The sequence below is a fragment of the Telmatherina bonti genome (genome assembly GCF_933228915.1).
Source record: "Telmatherina bonti genome assembly, chromosome: 3".
Taxonomy (NCBI): Eukaryota; Metazoa; Chordata; class Actinopteri; order Atheriniformes; family Telmatherinidae; genus Telmatherina; species Telmatherina bonti.
Window position 1 is genome coordinate 15,514,084 of NC_136621.1, and position 22,944 is coordinate 15,537,027.

General features: G+C 38.9%; 1 protein-coding gene across 1 annotated transcript in view; it reads right to left on the reverse strand.

The window, feature by feature from the left end:
• Window positions 1-22,944, reverse strand: part of sorcs1 (sortilin-related VPS10 domain containing receptor 1) — a 201,203-nt gene that overhangs the window by 31,821 nt on the left and 146,438 nt on the right. The window contains exons 5-13 of the mRNA XM_079264964.1: window positions 17,471-17,544; window positions 13,422-13,486; window positions 12,205-12,323; window positions 11,947-12,036; window positions 10,932-11,111; window positions 7,892-8,038; window positions 7,029-7,131; window positions 4,160-4,236; window positions 328-419 (exon numbers count right to left, since the gene is read on the reverse strand). Of these exons, the coding sequence (XP_079121090.1) occupies window positions 328-419; window positions 4,160-4,236; window positions 7,029-7,131; window positions 7,892-8,038; window positions 10,932-11,111; window positions 11,947-12,036; window positions 12,205-12,323; window positions 13,422-13,486; window positions 17,471-17,544 (947 nt within the window). The remainder of the gene's footprint in view (window positions 1-327; window positions 420-4,159; window positions 4,237-7,028; window positions 7,132-7,891; window positions 8,039-10,931; window positions 11,112-11,946; window positions 12,037-12,204; window positions 12,324-13,421; window positions 13,487-17,470; window positions 17,545-22,944) is intronic.

Here is a 22,944-nt window from a genome sequence, read left to right on the forward strand (position 1 = left end):
CCGTAATCCCCCAACTGTGAGCACAAGCTAATGACCCTGAGAGTTGTCTAACAACTTTATTTCTCATTCCACACAGGGCTGAGGGACTCTGCTCACGGAGAGATGGACTCATTATGACTTCAAACACAAAGAACAGAAACTGAATGACGATTGTCGAAGCAACCATTTTCCACGGCTGTTGAGTTCTCTAAGCCAAATCATACCACACCCCTCCCTAGTTCTGAGACAAACTCATTTGCTTTTGTTTGACTAACTTGAAACTTGAAGCCTCCTCTGAGGGAATGAATCATGTTGTGGTAAAACGGTGTCTCCATCATAATGACTCACCACAGGTGTCGGATGGGGAGTGGAGTGTGTCTTATTGCAACCAAGGCTCCTCCTTGGTCCAGATAAAGCACCGCATACTCCTCATCAAAGATCTGCAGAAAAAAAAGAAAAGCAAAAGCAGATGGCGCACTCATGGTCTTGTTAACTTTATATGTCTCTATATATATATATATATATTCATGTAGGCAATAATTAGATTCAGATCTTATCAGATGGTGATATAAGATGATTTCTGATGTCATTTGTTGTTTGTCATCCAATTACAATGATTTCATGAAAGATAAAAACAGTCCACTTAGCTGTGTCTACATGTGCAGTTGCTTGTTAACACAAGCAGATAATCAGCCAATCACATGGCAGCATCTTACGACACATTCACACCTGGATTCTCTGGGAATGGGTTTTGTTAGGTTATCGATTCCAAAAGATCACACATCTTAAATTGGTTTGGTTTGGTTTTATTTTCACACTGGACTTTACTCAAGCAGACTAAACATCACCTGACTACCTGTTGCTCCCCAACATGCTCTATATCACTTCGGTTCACTGGTCGGCCCGTTTGCCGTCCTATTGTAAACACACCACACCATTGTTCACTTGCAACCAAGTCTCCCAGTTCACACAGAAGACCAGAGTTTACTTCTTTGGTCCATTCTCACAGAGTGAGAATGAATGTTCACACTGCTAAACATGAACTAGACTCTCTTTTGAAGTGGACCAGGGTTTTTTTTAAAGGCTCATTTATGCTCCCTTTACATACATAAACTGTGTCCTCACACTGCCATGCATCCCTTCTGTTAGTAAGGTAGTTTAGTAATAAATCCACCAGACAGGCAGTGCAGAGGTCAGCGTTGAAGACTGTTCGCAACAACAGGAACATGGTTATGATGGAGGAGATGGTGATAATGTCACTATGAGACATGAAAATAGCACAGTAGACCTCTATGGTAAATACTGTGTTGCTTCTTTTTTAAGTTTATTTCTTTCACTGGTCACACTTGAGCTATACCACTCAACACTGCCCCAATGGTAAAACATCCATTAGCTCTCTGAAAACAGATCAAGTTAGGCGAGAAAAGCCCTCATAAAATGGACAAAAGGCTTCATCATCTATCCTAGAGCATGAACAGGCATTGGAGCAGACCAATAACACAGGTGTAAATGCTTCCCATTTCATCTAGGCATATAGATATACAAAAGATCACATGGTAGAGTTCAAAATGAGTATCAGAATGAGAAGACAGGGATTAAATTACTGAAGGTAGTTTAGTTGTTGGTGAAAGATGGGCTGGTCTGAGAAACGAGTGTTGCCTGGTCTGAGAAGTATATTCAGAAGGTGAGATCAAAGTTTGGCTCAAAAGTACATGGAAATATGGATGCATTCTGCCGTGCATTAAGTGGACAAAGAACTTAAGTATAGTTCCTCTAATAAGTAGAAGCTTTGTTTCTAGCGTCTTCTTTATATTTGGACCAAATATAAAATGTTTTATTCACTTTCCAGTCAAAGATCCCTGACATCTGAGTGTGTGACTTTCCTTTAGCAAGCATTTAATGTTGCTGTCTGTCATTTGGAAGAAGTAGTGCAAGGGAGCTGCAGCATGATTGGGTTAAAGATCAGATGACCAATTGGGTTATTTAACAGTTTGTTCACAAATGGTGGCAAAAAGTTTTCTTGTAGCAGGCTGATGATCGAGTCTGCTGTGGTCTTTTATAAAATATTTTCCACTTTCAGCTCAACTTCCTGTATAAATTGTTCCTAACATTCGTCGAGAAGACATACTGGTTAAACCGATCCTCTGCCTGCAAAGGTGGCTATTTGGAGAGCAGACACCTAATTCTGTATATTATAAAGACAATCAAAAATCAAGTTAGCTAGTGCGTTAGTTAGCTTCTTTATGACGGTTTCCAGTGTCAGAATCCTCAGCTATTTAGAGACTATTTTATGAATTGCATCATCCAAAAGTACAAAAGAGGCTCATTAAGGGAGAAAAAAATCAGGTTGAGATCATATATATTGATTCTTCACATGACATGACATGAAACATGTAGTGTGAAAGTGATGGGTTGTTGTTCAGCACTTGCTGATACTGCTTCCTGGTAAAGTATTGAATGTCTGGTCACTTGACAGTTGCTGAAAGACAGACAGCTGGCTTCAAAGTGTAAGGTTGACAGCATCTTTCCTTGTGACACCAGTTCTCTAATGTCAGTCAGGCGATGGCAGGAGAGACATCCTTCACAGAACTGCAGCTGAAATGTTTGGTCGGAAAGATCTCAAAATATTCTTCTTATGGTTGAATGATGCAAATGGTGGTCATTTTATTTGTATACTTTATTATTTCACAACTAAAGCTAGAAACCTCACCAACCACTTTTTCAGGCCCAGCCTCTTTTACTCGGTTGGATCCCCTTAAGTCTCTGTGCTACAGATTCAACAAGTTGTTGGAGGAGTTTCTCAGAGATTTTGCTATATTTTGACACACAAGCATTAAACAGTTGCTGTGAATTTGTCGGCTGTATGTCCATGATGAGAATCTCCCATTCCACCACATCCCAGAGATGCTCTATTGGATTGAGATCTGTGACTGTGGAGACCACTGGGGTACAGGGAATTCATTGCCATGTTGAAGAAAGCAGTTGGAGATGATTTGAGTTTTGAGTTTTGGTGCAATACACTGTTAGAAGTAGCCATCAGAAGATGGTGGGCAAGGTCATATATGGACTCTGTGGTCATATAGGGATGGACGAGGTCAGTGACAATACCCATGTAGGCTGTTGCGGGCAAACCATGCTACACTGGTACTAAGGGGCTGAAGGTGGGTCAAAAAATACCACCCACAGAACTACACCACCAGCAGCGGTTTCCTAGGGTGTCAATCAATGCATTTATGTATTTATGATGGTTCCACCTAATTCTGATTTTACCATCTGAATGTTAAGTTGAAATTAAGAATCATCAGACCAGGCAACATTTTTCCATCCTCCACTGCCCAGTAGTGGTGAGTGTGTGTGTGAATTGTAGCCTCAGTTTCCTGTTACTATTGTCTTCTGAAGTGTGGACAACACTAATGCATTTCTCATCTGGATCCCTGGCAAAAAAAACATGCAGAAGCTGCCGTACTTTCACTACTGTACTGCAAGTATCTTCATGAGAGAACTGACACATGCACACACAAGACAGATTTGTCTTTCGCTTCTCTGGCTCCCTGTTTCGAATACAAGATTGTCCTTCCAACTTTCTAATGCAAACAAGAAGATGCCCCCCACCCCACTATCACCTTCAATTTTCAATAATCCTAACTCCTTAATACTTCAGCATGAACTCTCCATTCATCAGAAACTCACCATCTCCTCCTCTGTAGGAATATGACTTAAACACCGGGAGCCTGAGGTTTCTGCTCTTCTGCTCCTCATACTGTATGTGGAATGCCCTTCCTGACAACTGGAGGGCTTCTAAGGAGCTTTAAAAAGATCTTTCAGAACTGAACGTGTTCTGTGGTCAAAGATGGTATTTTGCATGTCCTGGTCGGAACCAGTGGTGATTTGACTTCCTGTTGCCTTTCTATCAACCAGTCTGTACATTGTCCTCTGATCTCAAGATATTTTGGTCCAGACAACTTCTGCTCACTGGATATTTTCTCTTTTTTCAGAACATTTCTGTAAACCCCATAGTTGTGTGTGAAAATCCCATCAGCCATGGTACATTCAAAGTCACTTGAATGCCTTTTCTTCCTCCTTCTGATGCTCAGTTTGAAGTTCAGACAGTCGTTTTGGCCGTTGATTCCATGTGTCAAAAAAATGTTAAAGCCGTATTTGAACGAGAAGGGATCCTCACCTGTCTCCATGTGTTTCCTGCATCAGAGGTGATGAACACACTGACATTACTGGTGGTCAGTTCTGAGCCAGTGGACCCTGCAGTGAAGAAAACACAGTAATATGAATAGTCCAGAAAGTAAATTGCCGGAAACATTAGAAATCACCTCCATTACCATCAAATACATTCCTTCTTTCTTAGAGAGAACATAGAAGAGGATTATTGCTGCAGCAGGAGGCTCTGGCCTGCAGCTGCAGACTTGGGCTTTAATTACAGGAGCTCCAACAGCTCCACAGCACAGTGTGACATTTACCCACAGTCCTAAATTAACCAATAAATCCCGATTACTGTATTCATCGTTCAGCAGTCCAGATCACGTTAAGACAAGCTTTCCTGAAAGCAGTGGGAACTGTTGTAATTGCTGTAATTCTGCCTGTAATTGGTGCCAGGTGGCAGATTTTCACGGCATGATTGTCCCCTCACATGAACCCTGCTCGAGAAACAATATTCTTCACACATCGGTGGAAAATACAGGCTCTGATCGGATTTTCATATCTTAGTTGGTGAAAGGAAACCAATCCCCCAATGCAGATAAATTGTGTTTATGTTCACAACAATCAGGTAAAAGATTTCAATCCTGAAAAGTCTGCTCTATGGAATATAAGAGAAAATTATATATTTTATTAAAACTTTTTTTTTCAAACTATATACAAAATCCAACCGTTTTTCTTTGTCATGGATCAATCTTTGCATAATCACTGGAGGTGACTAGTTTGAAAGTGACTCCGTGAGGTCTTTTAAATGTTCAATTCTATGTTTACAAGAGATCCATTTTCTGCCGCTTGTCCAAGGTCTGGTCACGAGGGCAACAGTCTAAGCAAGGAACCCTAGGCTTCCCTCTCCCCAGCCACATTTGGCAGCTCATTGGGGGGATCCCGAGGGCTTCCAAGGCCAGCTGAGAGATATAATCCCTCCAGCATCTCCTTGATCTTCTACAGGGTTTCCTCCAGCAGGGAGACCTCACCAGGGAGGTGTCCAGGAGGCATCCTAACCAGATGCCATAGCCACCTCAACTGGCTCCTCTTGATGCAGAGGAGGAGTGGTTCTGCTCTGAGCCCCTCCCAGACGACCAAACTTTTTGCTTTATCTCTGAGGAAGAGCCCGACCCCCCCTGCATAGGAAACTCATTTCAGCCACTTATATTTGCAGTCTTCTTCTTTCAATCATTTCCCACAGCTCGTAAACCATAGGTTGAAGTTTACAAGAGAATCTTTTCATTTTGTTGGAGCTACAGAGATCTCAGAAACTCAAGATTAGAAGCTTGCTGATTAGTAACTGGTTACCTTCACATCTGTCAGTGTGCTTTGAATTAACAGATCTTATTAGTGAAGCTGTGGTAACGATGACTTAAAATGTCAAAACAAAAGGAGTTGGAATGAGAAAGAAGAATCTATTTACCACACCTTTATACAGCTAATTCTGTTGATGGAATAACAACGGCTGCAACCAAATCAGTCAATAGTTCTATTCCCACATCCAACAGCTGTTGAATCCAACGTTTCACAAAGGTCCAAACACTCACATTTTAGTGCAAGTCAGACCGTCTCCAGACACCTGAAGTGTGTGCTGATGAGTTATTGACAGCTTCAGGCTACGTGAGAGTAAATATCAGTGAGGTGTGAATCCACCTGGAAGGTTGCTGATGACATACTCTTCCTCAGCTTTTTGTTTTTTTTATGTTGAGTCAATGAGACTTTGCTATGTTCTCAGAAACAATATGACTCAGGGCTGAACAAGTTAGTTATGTTGTCTTTGTGGGTTTCAGTTGTTATTTTCTTCCTTCAACCATGAAAACTTGCCAAATCATAATTTTAAAAAAAAAGGTAGAAGAAGAGGACAAAAATGCAAACCAGAGTTGAGGACTCAAATTTAAGACTAAAGTTCTGTGTCAGTGACTTGTGACTTCAGCTGGACTCGTGATTTGAGACCCGTGAAAAATCTTTTTCATTCATTTATTTTCATGATCTCTCTGTCTGATATTATGTCTGTTGTCTATGTTGTCATTTTCCCCAATCGTACCAGTAAAATTATAGCGTACAACATGGACGTAGGCATAATCAATCAAAACAAAACAGCACCTGTTAACAAATCTATAGATGCTGGATCCACCACGTTCATGATATTCCATCTAAAACAAACCTGGGGAGGTTAGACACTGTAATAGCAAAGTCAATGTTACCATCTATGTTAGCAACGAGCTTAGAGCGATAGCAGCGGGAACGTTAGCTTGTTGCTACTGTTGTACTAACATAATGCTGACTCCATCAGACTGCTTCCAATTTCAGAGGTAGAAAGGCATCTTTCAGAACAGTTTCCATAAATTGTGGCTTGGCCATGATGACTTTAAACTGGAACCAAACTGGTCCAACCTCTCTCTCTCTCTCTCTCTCTCTCCATGTGAAATCATATGAATTGCCTTTCTAAAGTTTTCATTTTATTATGTTTTTTTTTTTTTTTTTAATTTTGTTTTATTTCAGTTTGGTTTGATTTAGTTCATTTTTATTGTACTTAATTTAGTAAATATGTTTATCAAAATAGTTATTCTGCCTATATCTACCAAGCTTAAATAAACTTTAAGAATAATTTTGCATCTTTGAGCTATTTTTTTGTTTTCTTCATTAGATGAACTCATGTTGCATTCTGAATTCCTTTTAGCAAAAGATGCACATTGTTTTTATTTAGACATGTGTCTGTTCAAATTATGCATGTTATTTATCAGATTTAACAATTCTACATAAAATAAAAGAGTCATTAAATGAAGAAGTGTCATAAAGCCCACAGGACAAAAGGGAAATTGGGCTACAGCAACTGCAAATTCCCTCACACCTACCTGATGCTACGATGATTCCTGGAGCGGAGTCCCTGCTGGCGATATTTCCAGATGTGTACGGATTTGCAGACACGTGAAGATGGAGATGTAAAGAACAGTACGGCTGCAGGAAAAATAATTAAAATCTCAATTGTCAAATGAAAATGAAGGTTGTGAACGAAATGACTGTTGCATCGACTCCGATCCACAAAGTTTTATCACAAACACCATTCCCCTATTGGCCGGCCTTACCATTAATTTTGATTGTGTTAACCTTTACCGACACAATTCTCATTAGGACCCAGCAAAATGCCAGCAGTGCAGGCCGTGTTGTGACGGGCTGTTTGGAGGTTTATTAAAACTCTGACATTTCCTGACAAATGACTGTATAATATGTGAAGAAGGCAAAGAATGCAACAGAATCTCTAATTGGTTTATCAAAACCTGAACGATTAATCCTGGACCTGCGTTGGTTTTAGGAAGAGATCCCGATGCGTGTGGGCTCTCTGTCTTCGTGAAGTCAGACTGTTTATCTGAAATGTTGAACTTTACCCACTGAGGTGAACTTACAGAGGCCGTAACGTTCACGGACTCTCAGGAAGACAGACAGATGAAGAAGAGACGTCTGCTTTTCTGTCTGACACTTCCTTTTCTCGGAGTTCCTTAAATGGGAGGTCAGCTTATTGGACTGAATCAGAACAGATGACCTTTCGGCTCAGCAGCCTCAGAGCGCTCAGCTTTGACGGGCGGTGCTCTTTCTGAGCCGGGCCTCTCGTATAGCTGCGGGATCAGTCAGTTCCTGTCAGGGCTTCGCTTTGATGGAAGCTCATGTATGAAAACATATCCAGTACGATCGCCTCTCCCACAGACACCAAGATGCTTACCAGCAAGCAGTGAATGCTGTTGCCCCTCAGGTCTTTGTTCGGAGCCTGTAGTAACCTCCAGTCTCTGCCTCTGTTGTAAGTGATGTAAGTCTTCACTTGGTTATCTGTCTTTTTATTGGCAAGAAACATCCCTTTGATTCCTGCTACCTGGGAAATGAAACACAGAGCAGTTTGCAGCTCCAAATGCAACACAGTCGGACCTCATATGCAGTCAGTATGCATGTATTTGCATGCTCGTATTTGAGTTATTTCGCAGAGAATAAAAAGCAGTGCACTGAGAAGCAAATCCCCCACCTCAGGGCACACAGACCTATTCTGTATTCCCATCAAAACCAAACACAACCGCAAACACTGAGTGGAAAATGATCGACTGTCTGGAGACTTGTGGGTAATCAATGTGTGTCTTAAATGAATCTGACTCCTTGCTGGAGGCCCGCAGGGTGGCACCAGGATGCTGAATTGAGTCAGTGACAGTAGCATCAGGCAGTGAAACTCTACTTTAGTAATTGACAGATACTTCAATCTTGCTCGGAGGAGAGATTTAGCATATCCTGGATCCTGGGTGGCGACCCCAATCAGGACGGCAGATTTGATTCTATCTCTACAGCCTGGGAAAGACGCGAGCTGCATCGTCGCTGGCTTAATTATCAGATTGAGAGATTTAAGTTTGGTGAACATTTGATTTGAGAAATCCCGTGCCTTGCAGTCCTCAACACGATACATGCCGGATTAGGTTGGCGTAGTAAGGTAATATCTGCAGTTATTAATCAAAGAAAGAAATAATGTCAGCTCCAGAAAAATCAATATCCCTGGCAAAGTCTCCTTTAGCTTTTGTTGACGTCAGCTCCAACAAGCTACTTCATATTTAAACAACATGCTGTGCAGATTGCAGGCCTACGTTAGCATCGGTTCTTTTTACTATATCAAAAGTCGGGATAGTGTGGTAAAATCCAGTATCTCTTACTTTATAATTGGCTTTCATTTAAATCCAAACAGTACAAAGCCAAATTGGTGATATTTTACATTTGATTTATTATTATTATTGACTCTGGCAACCTGTCCAGGGTGTACCATTCCTCTCGTCTCCTAATTTACAGGATAGGCTTCAATATTCTCTCTCAAAGACAGGTCAGGACTGCAGACCAGTCCAGTACCTGTGCTTAATTCTCCTTCAGCCATGCTGCTGCTATAATGTAGCGGAATATAAATGTTCTTTTTCTTTTTTAAACCACTTGGACATCATTGGAAAAGATGTTATCTTGAAGGCTGCAGATGTTGTAAAACCTCAGCGAGCTTTTCTGCATTAATGCCTCCATCACAGAAGTGAAAATAAGTACCTACAACACTGATCCAACCGTATATTACAGAACTGGGCTCTTGGACTTGTGGCTAACAATAGTTTGCTTGCTCCTTTTTTGTGATCCATCCATCATCCAAACACCATCCATTGGTTACACCTGCTTATTTCAATCCAGGGTTGCAGAGAAACTGGAAGATTTCCCAGCTGCTATCGAAAATGAGGCAGGATACACTCTGGAAAGGTTGCCAGTCTATTGCAGCGCCAAAACAGAGACAAACAACCACTTGTGCTCATATTCACTCCTAGGGAGAACAGGAATTTAAAAATACAAATTAAGCTGACACTATGCAGCGCTCATTTCTTTACCTCTATTTCTTCCAACAATTAGCTGGAATACTGAACTGACCACCATCGATATGTTTTTGTATTTTATACACTGACAGAGTTCCAGATTACTTAAATGGATTCATAATATTTAGCTCTTTTTCACATCTTTCAAGCAGCGTTTATTCAAAACAACGGGAGTATGCACCTGATGAGCGCCAGAACGATGCAGTAAACGTCTGTCTTTCTTTTGCTGTTTAGTAGAAGCTAAATATGGCTAGGTGAAGATAATATGTCCAGACCGAAGCTAACTTGATTCCCTCTATAATTTAGGGAATTATGCTAGCTAAGCTGGTTTGCATGTAATAAATATATTTCATATAATTCATGTAAATATCAAAGAAGTAACAAACGGATTACAGTCATTTCCAGGCCGCACATGTAAGGGGAATATAAGCCGGACCTTCACCGAGTGTGCAGCAGCTCTATTTCTTTCTTCAACAGCCACATCATTCATCTTTAACTGGAAGGCTGCATCATATGCATTTCTTCATGCGTCTTTCATGATAAGGGTGTGTGCTTGAAGCACAAAATAATTCTTTAGCCAATAAAACGCCATAACTTAGCCACACCATTGTTCAACCTGCAGGATTCTAATTGTATGAAATAAGTTAGCGCTTCAACCCAGAAATTACAGAAGAACCTGGCCTGGTTGAGTTTTATAGTTTTCATACGCTGTTCAAAAGGAAGCTGTACTACTGTAATGTCCCATAAGCTAAAGGCCAATGCTGATGCTTTAATAACAAGAAGCTATTGACATGGGTCATGCCAAGCATCATTTGATACTAAAAGCTATAAATTATAGTAGAGACTTAATTTTGCAACAGTGTGTCGTGGCCTCTGGGAAGTTACAGGTTTAGTGTCCCTACTGATTAAAAGTAACATGGTATCCCTATAAAAACACATTAAAAAAAAAAAGAAGAAAAATGCAGTCCTCTTTAAATTTCAGCAGAAATGGTAATATAAATTGAATTGAAAATCAATGCAAAAATGGATGAAAACACACAACGAAGCTGATGAGACATTGCAAAATATTTTGACTTCATACTGCCTGCAAATCCAAGCACACTTGTATTGCTAAAAGATCTTTTTCCACTTCCAATTCCATTTTACAAACTGCCCAAATGTAAGCTTTTTTTTTTTTTTTTTGGTAGATATTTTAATTTTTGAGTTAAGGTTTTCTTTTATTTCATTTGCTCTGTCTTTCAGCTTTAAAACAAATGAAGTGTTCATCACTTTCACTAAGAAAAATGGTGAAAATAAGAATTTTAAACCTGAAAACTGAAGACCATTTTACTTGGTGCTCCGTCTCAGACTTTATAGCCACCATCCTTTCACCACACTGATGCCATTTACCTCGTAGAGGTCGACCATGACGTTTCCCTCCAGCCCCATGCTGCTGACCACGTTCTCCAGTGCCAGACTGTAGTACACCCCAGACGTGTCAGACACATACAGGTTGTAGGTTTCGTTCTGGTTCCACTCCTGTACAGCTGCAACCACACGGTTTTCATCTGTGCTGATAACATGCAGTTCCTGGGAGACAAGTTAAATAATGATATTTCTTTTCAGTATTCCCATTTTGTACCCTTACATGTTGACTTTTACTTGACTCATTTTCATTTCAATGTGAGCCAAGTGAAAGTGTACTAAGAATTTAAAGTGACATGGAAACTGGCATGAAGAAATAGCAAGATAAATATATCATCACACCCATCTATTACTTATCAATTGGCTCTAATTTGTTCTGTAATCAAAAATATAATTCCCTCTCTTCCAGTAACACACATAAAGTCTTAACATTGTTCTGACTCTCCTGCTGGGTTTAATCACAATCATCAGAGCCGTTCCATCATTTGTGTTTTAACTAAGAGGATACAGCAATCACTGAGGTTAAATAAGGCTTATTGGGCAGAGATTATTCTGCAGAGGACTCGCTGTTTGGTTGTGTGTTTCATCTACCTCTGACTGCGCGCACAACACCTTGCAGCCAGCCCACTGCAACCAGGGTGCTCAGAGCTTGATTGAATAAAACATGTTTAATTGTCAGTGGGGACGTGATAAGCGAGGTCATGCGTGCACGGAGCAGCGCCGAATAACAAACTGTGGAAACGCTATGAGAGCTGATTTTGGCCTTGATTTGCACATAAATAACAAAGAGAGCGTCACACTGAGTAAGAGATGAATTGGAGTTGAGTACAACTGCTGCCATTGACTCAAACACAATCAGAATTATATTATCATGTGATTTAAAGCCAAACACCACCACAAACTGCAGACTCAAAACCTTTTTTCGTGCATTTTACCGAATAAGGATAGTTTAATTGCTTTTTAAGGTTAAGAATCTTTATTTCTTATCGGGATTTGGTACCTTGGGCAGGGTGTACTTGGGCAGCTTCATCGGCGTAAAGACGTCTCTTTTAGCAGAAACGTAATAGATTGGCCTCCCTGCAGTCGACACCTAGAGAAGGAAACATTTTATATAGACTGAGAAAAAAAAATGTTCACACCACAAATAGGATGCCTGCTAATAAGACATCTCTGAAAATCCCCTTGATATATTTCTTAGAACACACACTCTGCTCTCTGCTCCAATATTTTTCACTGAGCAAACTGGACAATTACTTACCTGGACAAACACATACTCATCTTGCACCACCAGAGAATTGGGGTCAATGTAGCCGGGGAATGGTTTGCCCTTGTTGGCATCTGTGCAGTTCTGTAGTTTGCAGGTGACATACAACGCTTCTGCTCCCACACACACACAAACACACACACAAACACACACATCAAGCCTTTGCTTCAGCAATGGTATTAGCCAATGAAAAAAAGGCAGCTTTAACCTATAGTTGAGCAGCCTCTTTTAGCCCCCTTGGATTACTCGTGTCAGTAAAATGGTCTCAGTGAGGAAGGAGTGGGGGGGGGAGAGAGATGACCATAAAGTCCAGTTGCTTTCTCTGCCTTCAATCACAATGCTGGTGGAGAGCATGTCCCCACATGTTAGCCTCTATGTGCTCATACGCACTAGCGTGTTGGCTTATTCTGAGCAAATGTGATCAACAGTGATGGTCTGCTGCATCTGACATGACAGACAATTGCAACGAGGGTTTGAATGATTGGCGTTTTCTGCCAACTCCAATTAAAACTCTGTTAGGGGGAAAAAAAAATGAAAAAAAAAAATATTCAAAGAACTAGAGATAAATTTTTAATATAATATATAATAATATAATGTGAACAATAATTCTGCTTTGTTCCACTCTGGATTAACAAGCCATGAGTGTGAACTTGCCCTGGGGGTCTTACAACTGACTGATCAAATCAAAAGCGGGGCTGAAAACAACACAGCAAGGTCTTAGATAACCTGACATAAAAGTCAGTCAAGCTAAAAATAAAACAAAAAACAAAAACAAAACTGCAACGTACCAGACCTCCGTCACTTTTATTCAAAACTCTAACAAATCAAAAGATGCATAACCCAATAAAACCCATATTAAGCCATGAGTTCCTCTATGAAATTCATTTTTATACACAAAGAAGTTAAGTCCGTAACTGTATATCAGCCTGCATTATTCCAATGTTCATTGCCATTCAGGAGGATGTTGTGAACCCACAAGTGCACCACTGAGCCAAACTGCCAACGTTTAAAAGCATTCTAATATATGCATTACTTTTCCTTCCATTGTCATTGCATGTCCCCAGACTCGGCCATTTCCACTGTCCATTCGCATTACCCTCCAGCAGACTGGTCCCAGCACTCCTCTGAATCCTGTCCTTTAGCACAATACTCACGGTACAGTACAAAGACACCAGGAAATAGAGAGCTGAACTCGGAATTCAATTACTCACGTCCTTCAGAGATGCTGGTTTCCAGGTGAATTAAGCCCGGCTCTTTGTCCAAACCCATTTTTGACCTGAAAAACAGATAAATGTGTTTCAGGAACATCACCATTGGTCATTTGCCTTCGGCTAGATGCCACCTACCGCTGTCTGACCTGAGAGACTGCATGCTGCAAAGTCTAAGAGCTATAACACTTGTGGTAAACATCGGCAGGAGCTGGCTGCAGGAATTACTATGTCATTGTGTCTTAATGCAGAGGGCAGTTAAACTTGTGACAAAAAAAGCGGGGGGCCCAGTTTTCCCATCTGTATGGTCAGGGGCCTCTGAAGGTCCTTTTTCTGCTCAAAAAAGGAGGAAAATGTTTCCTCACATCATTAGAAAAGGAAAAGCCATTGATTTTTTTTTTTTTTTTTTTGCTACAGTAGGGATGCCTGCAGACGAAATAGCGTATAATCATTATAGCATTAAAAATGCATTAAAAAGACTGGAGGATCAGAGGAGGAAAGCAGAGGCAGTACAGAGATGGAGGGGAGTTAACGGGGAAGGTGGAGAGAGATGGGATGGAGAAGGAGAGAATCTTTCAGCTCGTGGCTCTTACATAAATAGGAGGAGAGAGGAGTCTGTGTGTGAAGGGAATGAAAAGCAGACACAGGGACACACAGAGACCACCACATCTCTTAATCATGGTGCTTACTGGTAGCAATGTGATTTTCTAGATGAAACTGAACTGAGAAAGATGATCTATTTCTTCATAACACATTTTCCATTTTCAATAAATGATCCGTTCGTGTACCAATGACCAAAAAGTGGATAATAGGACCAATTTTATTCTAAACAATCATGTGGAAACACAATATATAAATGTGGTATTTGAATATTCAATAGCTTATTTATTAAATAGTAGAAACTATTTTAGCAGCACTTTCTTCTCTTCTCAACCACAGCATTCAGCCAGGGCCTGACTCACAGTCTGGACTTTGACTGGACTGTGTTAACAGCTTGATTCTGGTGCAAATCTGCTGCTGTGTTTTATGGACATTGTCCTGTTGGATGAGACGGTTTCAGCCTAGCTTTATCAGTCAAATGGATGACCTCATGTTTGACTCCAGAATACTTCAGTACATCAGAGGAGTTCGTGCCTCACTCAATGTCTGTGAGGTCTCTAGTTCCGGTGGCTGCAGGACAAGCCCAGATTATTGTCCCTCCACCACCGTGCTGACAGTTGGTATGAGGCTGCTGTCCTCTCTGATCCAACATCTCCATTTTGGTCTCTTGTGTTTCACCCCACAGAAATGGAAAACCCTACAGCAGTGCCTAGGTTTTCTGATTAATATATCACTTTGCTCAGATGGGAGGGGGAGAATAGGACTTAAAGATGGAAAATAGATGGAGCTGTTCTCCTTTAAAAATGATCACACACACACACACACACACACACACCATTCTGTTTGGTTTTCTTGGGAATTGTAATGTCATATGCAAATGCATGCACATAGTAAGCTCACAGACTGTTTATAGCTCAATGCCATGGGGTTCAAAGCAAGGTCTTTGCCGCTGTGCTGTGTGACCGAGTGGTTCTCAGGTTCACCGAATTACAAAAGAGCTTACAACTCTTTCTCACATGTTCCTTGGCCACATGTAGAGCAGACATACGCTCCCTCTGCAGCCTCATTACCAGAGCTACCACAACACCTACTGCACAGTATGTGTCCTAAAATAGTCTGACAGCTTCAGCTGCATCAGCCCTCCAGCTTCCTTCACTCCTGGCTGCCCAGCTTGTTACTAGCCGACAGTTCTTCTGCACTTTGTTGAGGTGGAAGCTTTTTGTCATGTGTTGGTTGCTGTATTGAATGAAGACATGTTTGGTAAACCTTTGAAGGCTGTTAGAGAAAAGAGATTCAGAAAACCAAACAGCAATGCAGCAAACTGAGGTAAATTATAATATTTGAAATGAAATGTAACAAAGACAATGTAAACATTGCCTAAATGAGGTTGGATGTGGGGGGGGGGTTAAAGACGTACAACAATGATTTTGATTCAGCTTGATCCATTTTGATTCCTGCTCCTTGTCGTGCAACTACTCTCAGCTGAAAATAAAATGTAGAAACATTATAAGAACTATATGGTCAGGTATATCTCATGAGGAATGACTCTAGCTGTGTTTCCTTTACATTTTTTTTTTTTTTTTGGAAAAATAAAAGTGGTATTTGTAAGTTTTGACAAACAACAAATGTGATCTGCTGGTATTTTCATTGACCAGTGTGTAGCGCGTGAGCCTTGCTCTCGTAAAAACTCGTCCATCTCATGAAATGTTGTGCAAATTGCAGCTTATGCAAGGTAGATACGTAGCATTATTTAATGATTTTCTAGTTGCTGCGGAGAATTTGCTATGACTTTTCAAAGCTTTTCTCCCTCTTTCTATTTTCTAAAACTCTGGAATCTGCTGTTGTTTGTTCCACACCGTGCCATCTTTACTGGAAATGAACTGGTCACGATCCCACACATCACGCCCGTCGACACGTAAATGCAATGTCTATTACACTTTTGAGATATGTTTTTGAATTGAAACGTCTGAAAAGCTACCTCATGAGGGCGTAAAAACTTTCTAGTGATTTTTTAAACTTTTTTTTTTTTTTTAAGTAGGTGTTTCCATTAACTTTTTTTTTTTTTTTAAATATTTAGTTTTTGCACACTTACTGTTTTAAGGAGTAAAATTAAGGCTTTAAACGACGATCCCAGGCTCTGGACTGCCTTGACCTGCAGCTTTTAGATGTCTCTTTGCTCCTGCATACCTCATACAAGTCTATCAGATTGTTGCTCATGCATCCTCATGACCCATTTTAAATTAAAAATAAAGTGTTGACATTAGCTTTACATGACATTGGACAGTATAATGTTGTTTTTTTTATTTTTTCTCTGAAGCAACGTGCAGCAGTGGTGACTGCCATTTTACTAAAGTTCTAAAAGTGGAACTCTGGTTTGAGATTTTTTTCTTTTTTTTTTTAAAAAAAAAGTGTTTCAAGTCTGTCTGCCAAACTTAATATGTTGTATTATGTTGATCTGAGATTTATTTGTATCGTATTTGAGCAAATAAACTTTTAACTTCATCATAGTAACAGGAAGTTGTTCTTTCCCTTGTGAGGATCTGCAGTGGTTGCAAACTAGCAAGATGCTCACAGACCCATACTCCCGGCTGGCCTTTGCTCTTTGCTCCGAGACCTTTGGGACCAACATAGTTCTCCACCACATGAATGCTGCAAACATTGTGTATGAGGAAAGGCCACTCACAAGAGCCCCTGGTAGTATCAGCACTTTAGGATTCTGCTGTGCTCTCCATTTTCTCCAGACCCAGAATCACTCAAAGTAACTCTGTCTCATCACATGCTGTCAGGCCTTTTATTAACCTTTTTTATTTTTCTCAAGTTCTTATATTACTGTGTAACTGCTTTTACCATACACAAATTTATTAATTTTCAAAACATCAAAATAATGACAAAATATATACGCATATATATGTATACGCATTATATATATGTATATATCATTAGGTGTATATATTACACTGTATTTGTATGTATGTATAATGTATATAATGTATTTTTATATATATATAATACATATATATTTAAGCATTTCAAATCAAATCAAACAATGCCTTTAATGTGAGGCATGTTGGGTGTCAGTGTCTCTGAACATTTACATTAGTATCAGATTATCAATTTTTTAAATTTCACTGCAATTTGTCTCTGTAACTGATTAATCTATTGGATACAAGACTATTTTGTTTCCATTTCTGTTGTTTGTTCTATTTTAAGTATTGTTTCTATTTTTGGACATCCATCCATTTATTTTCTCAACCACTTAGTCCAACTCAGGGTCGCGGGGGAGCTGGAGCTTATCCCAGTAATCATTAAGGGAAAAGCAGGGCACACTCTGGACCAATGCTGAATTACCAGATATAGCAGATATGTAAAAGCAGCCTTGGTCCAAAGCGCTGCAGATTCCAGCACTGATGCATTATGTTTCTGTATAAACAGTTATATCTGTTGGAACTTACCAATAGAAGCGATTCGGAGCCACTCTTTCATGTACAAGTTGCCACCTACGTCCAAACTCCACCGAGCTGTATAGCTGTAAGAAAACAAGACATTTATTACACCATCAGCCATTTGCATGATGTGAATCATGAGGATTTTCAAAGCATGACCCAGTGTGTAGGGGATGAGCCTCCTTAACACATTTAGAGTTATTCATTTAATTAGATTTCATGTAAGATGCAAAGACTACAGAGGAGAAGCAAGACTCAAGGACACTAGCATTGTCTGTTATCTAACCTGACCACCCATCACTGCAAAAACGGTTGTGAAAAGAGTCATGGAAACAAAGTTAGAAATGAAAGAGTAAAGATGTGCAAGATACAACCTTTCATGCACTAAAGAAATGAGCCTCCATGTAAGAAGCTTAATTGGAGGAAGTAAGAAGAGGAGCCAAGGCATGGCATGGGGTCTCCACTGCAGCCATTGTTCACAAGTGAATGAACAAATTCATGGCTGATATTTTACTGCGGTACACAGCAAGAGCAGATAATGCATGTAAAATAATATGTGTTATGAAACAAGCTACGCATAAAAATAAAAATCCTCAAGTGTCTTGATTTGTTCCTCTGAGATGTCTGTGTTTTTCTGAAAATTATCCACCAGACAATATTTGCATTTGGATAAATGTGCAATGGGGAAAACATCACTTTCTAATAAACTGGAAAAGGAAAAATGATCACATTGCCCTGTGGTTTGTCAGTTCTCTCCGACTGGGGGAATTTTAGGGGAAATTTTGGTTTTCTTCACATAAATCTGCAGTTTTGCTCCACCTGACAGTTTCTAATTTCCTAACACCTTCGGACTGTAAATTCCAAACTAATCCCTAAATAACAGATTTGGTTTGTGATCAATTACAAAACATAACGAAAATAAAATAAAGAAATGTCATCAGGTGGCCAAATAAATGTGAAAGCTGTTCCATTTTTGCCGCATGTCAAATATTTCGTGAACACACATGCCAGTAAATTTAGGTTTGAACAATGGCCTGTTGTGCAGTTGTGTGTTCTCCCTGTGTATGCGTGGGTTGTCCTCCCACCCACAAGACACGCATGTCAGGCAAATTACCACAGTTGACTGATAACTTACTACATGTCTGCAAAATGACTGTAGAACAGAATAATACTTGAATAAAACTTATTTTATTAAATGTTGTTTATGTTTTAAACTAAATTTAGTTCATGTCATTTTCATTAATCTGTAATTAGTATATTATTGGTCAAAGGACGAGTGTGCTGATTTAAATCATCAAAAAGAATCGAAACTGATACTCAAAAGAATCCAACACTGGCACTTGCAATTAATTAACTGGACTTCAGCACAAATTGCACTATTTTATACTCATTTCATACATTTTATTGTATCAATTTATTAGTTTTATTGTCTCTTTTTATGTTTTAATTGTCTGTTAATTGTCTATTACTTTTTTATACTTGGACTTAAAGAAGGGGAGGTGGGGGGGGGGGGTGGTATAGTAATAAGTGTTTGTGTATGTGTGCACTTTTTATGTGTGTGAGATGACGCGGTTTTGTGACAGCATGGGAATAAAGAAAAAAATACATCTGATTCTTAACCTAAAATATTAAGCAATCGATCTATTAAAGCTCCAGGCTGGTTCCACAGCGTACACCTGGCTGTGCCACCTCCTGTCCATGATTGGCTGGATTTGTGTTATTCTCACCAGTGATTGGTCCGATCATCAGCTGTCCAGATGAAACTCTGCTATATAAACAAGCCGATGACTAACTTTCTGGACAGATGTGTTTTTTTGTTTTTTGTTTTTTTTTTTAGAAACAGTTTACCACTTGTTGGATTATTGCTGTAGATGCCTGTAAGAGTCCTTGAAGTAGACCTTTTAGAAGGTCTTGTGTTTGTTTATGTGATGTAAACTGCTTCTGACTTTAAGGGCTATTTTGTCATTGGCATTGTTTTTGTGTTTGTTTGTTTGGTTTTTTGTTTGTGTAATGAACTTTGTGTTTACATCACTTACTTTTTGTCTTTAATGTTGCTGCTCTCTCCTGTAACAGAGTCAGGTTTGTAACACTGTCACACTTAACATTATAAAACCGAATCAATGTAAAGAATTAATTTTGCTTCTTTACTTCATGCTGACCTGTTAAGTGCTCTCAAATAAAGAATCAGATTCACTATAATTCATTTTTACAGAAAGCCAACTTAAAGATTGAAAGGTAAAGTGTGTAAGAATCACTGACGTAGGTGGTGAAGATGGGCATAGAAATGACTTGATAACCAGCAGTGTTGAATGTACAGTGGCCATCAGTGGCCAAAATTCCTCCAAATAATACATTACAGTTTTTTTCAACTGTGAGTGAATTTTATTCTTTATGTTATTATTTATATCATACATGTTTTTTTTTTGGTTTTTTTTTGCCAGTTGTGCTTTAACCCCTGAACCAGGCCAGACCAGAGGGAGAGAGAGAACTTCAGCGAAGGGAAAAGGTGGAAAAGGAAAAAAGAAAATTTGATTAAAAACAAGAAAAAAAATGAAAAACAAAAGAAAAAGTAGAAAAGAAGCTGCAACTGCAACAAATCCTCATCGAACTAAACTAAACACTGTCTACGTCTGTAAAGAAAGTCTTCTAAAAGTTCTAAGAAAACTCAAGAAACATCTTCTAGAGGAAAAACTGCAAAAACCAGGAATATAAACAGAGCATCAACACTGTGTACGGATGTATGTGTGTGCCCATGTATGTGTATGTTTGCAGGGGATTGGGTGTGTGTCTGTATGCATGTGTGTGCTCATGCAAATGCAACTCCACCCCCTCTAAGGGTCAGGGGCAACCAAGAGGGCCCCAAGTCCCAGACAAACCGCAGCAAACACAGAGTGCGGAACTGAGAGCGCCCACCACAGGGACAGCTAAACGCCCACTCAGACGAGGGCTACCAGTAACCCCACCCCCTCTTGTGACTCTTTGCTATGATTGCACAACATGCAACTTTTACATGATTCTCCTATAAATTTAGTCAGAATGATTCAGGTAATTTATTTACAAGCAATTTAATTATTTAAAGTGTTCACTGTGGAGTTGAACTAATGTAATAATTTTATTTAAGTTGGCCCTACAATTTTCTTGATTTAAAGCTAACTAAACCAGCTAAACAAAATCATTAAGATTATTGAAGCAAAGGGCTTTCGATCAGCTATAGACCAAATACTCTTTTTAGAGAGTTCATTTGATTAAAAAAGATAATAATAATGGTTTCTCTCATCAACACACTTGTTTGTGTTATTGTTAATGAAAATTTTTATGCGCAGCAATTATTCCTTTGAAGGATTTTCACAGTAAAATTCTGATCATCACATCTTGACTGCTAGGTGAACTTATTTGACACTTGGCGTGATTATGACTGGGAACTAAACAAGTGTAGTTTGGAAAGAACTTTTCCAACAATTTGATACGATTTAGCAAAAATTATATGTAATTAAAACAAATAGAATTTCATAATTTGTGGTCATGACAACAAAAGTAAACAAGTTGTTTGTGAACTATTTTACATCAATGCTGTTGTTGTCAAAGTATTTGTTAGATTTAGTTTGATCACCAGCTGTGCAACAAAATCCACCCAGAACAACGTTTGTATCGAAATGATGGAAAAACTTTTAGCAGTTTTTAAAGTGATCTCTACTTAAAATCAAATCACTATAAAAGTATTTTAAAAAATGAAAGCATGATGATAAAAATTGTCTATAGGAAGATAATAAGAGAACCTGAACAATGATTAAAACCAACTTAAAAACATACATTTTTGTAAGTAACCTCAGTTTTGATCAGTTTCACACACTATGTTTTGTTTACATAGTTCATAATACCTTTTAAAATCTGAATATTTAAAACTTTTAGCTGTCATATTTTAATGACAGTTTTTATTTTTGAGCACAAAAATTATGATTGATTTTCTGTCTGATGACCTGGGCAGATATTTCAGATATATCCACATATGTGTAAGTAAAAATATCTGTGTGATGTTTTAATAGACCAACAAAGAAAATATATTTTCCAATACTAGTGGAATATCCATGTCTATGCTGGTGAAAAATCACTAATAAAATATAAATAAAGTGTTTTCCTGGATGTTTGAACGGCATATCAACAACCTTAGCAGGTTGACGTGTTCACTGAAGTCTTTGTCCTCAAACACACCTGCACTTTCCGACAAAGCACAGCCACAAATCTGTTTAATCTCCAGCTTACAGCTCAAATTTAATGAGGTTTAAAACTTATTTAAATGTGTCGTGTCAGGCTGATTTTTTTATTTTTTTTTTATTTGTCATTTGAAGCATGAGCAACCATGCATAGTGTGTAAACAATTATGTATGGGTGGATAACAAAAATGTTTGTTTAGATTAATTTCTTATTGCATTTATTTAAATCATCCAGAGGGGTGAAGTAGACGCCCACGTTCAAGCAACTAACCGTCTCGTGCCTGAAAAATCTATGTTTTTTTTCTGTATAGATATAACATGATGTATCAGTACTGATTAACACAGGAGGACAGAAACATTCAGTAAAACTGCTTGTTTGCTGTTAGGAATCAATGAGCTGCTAAATATCATTGACGATAAGGTTTATTTAATATTGGCCACCGAAATCGTGATCAAAATCAAAATACGATTAACTGTGCAACCGTTTCAGTTTCTCAATCAAAATAAACCACACAAATTATAATAACTTGTTAATAACAACTTGTTAACTAAGCACAACACACAACAAATTATTAAAAAAGCATAAAGCTTACAAAATGTGATGCCCATGTATAATGATATGGATGACATAAAAGTTACATAAGTTAGCATAGACACACGTATAGCAATAGAAACTCCACAGTCAGGACGTACTATTGTTACCAAATTCCCACACTAACCTGTGAACTCACACTTGTTGTGTTGCAAACACAAACCAGCCTATTGGTGAAGTTAAATGCATGACTTCATGTCTCAAATTTTAATAGTTTCTGCGGCAAAGCTAAAAACCAAATACAGTCGTCTTCTGTGGTGAAGTAGCAACATGTTAGCTAGAGGATAATAAATAGTATGCAGGTTACTGTTTCACTACATACACATTTAACATCACTCCAAAGAGACCTGCATACCTTCATCTTTTCAGTGTTTCTTCTCTTCTTTTTTCCTTCTCTTTCTGAACTGGGAACCTGATGATTTCCTAGGTGTTTTTTGTCCATGATACACCCTTAACTCGACTTAACATCATCACTTTTTTCTGTCCGTCAAACACCTAGAGTTAAGATTGACGCCACATGATGTGAACAAATTCACAATGATGCAGGTAGATTTGTGTTTTCTTCTTTTATTGTTTTAATAACACGTGTTATTAAATGTGTATGGATGTATGTGTGTGTAAAAGAAATACAATTTCTTTGGAAGCAGCAGATTGCGTTGTTTGTGTGGTCTTGCTTTTTC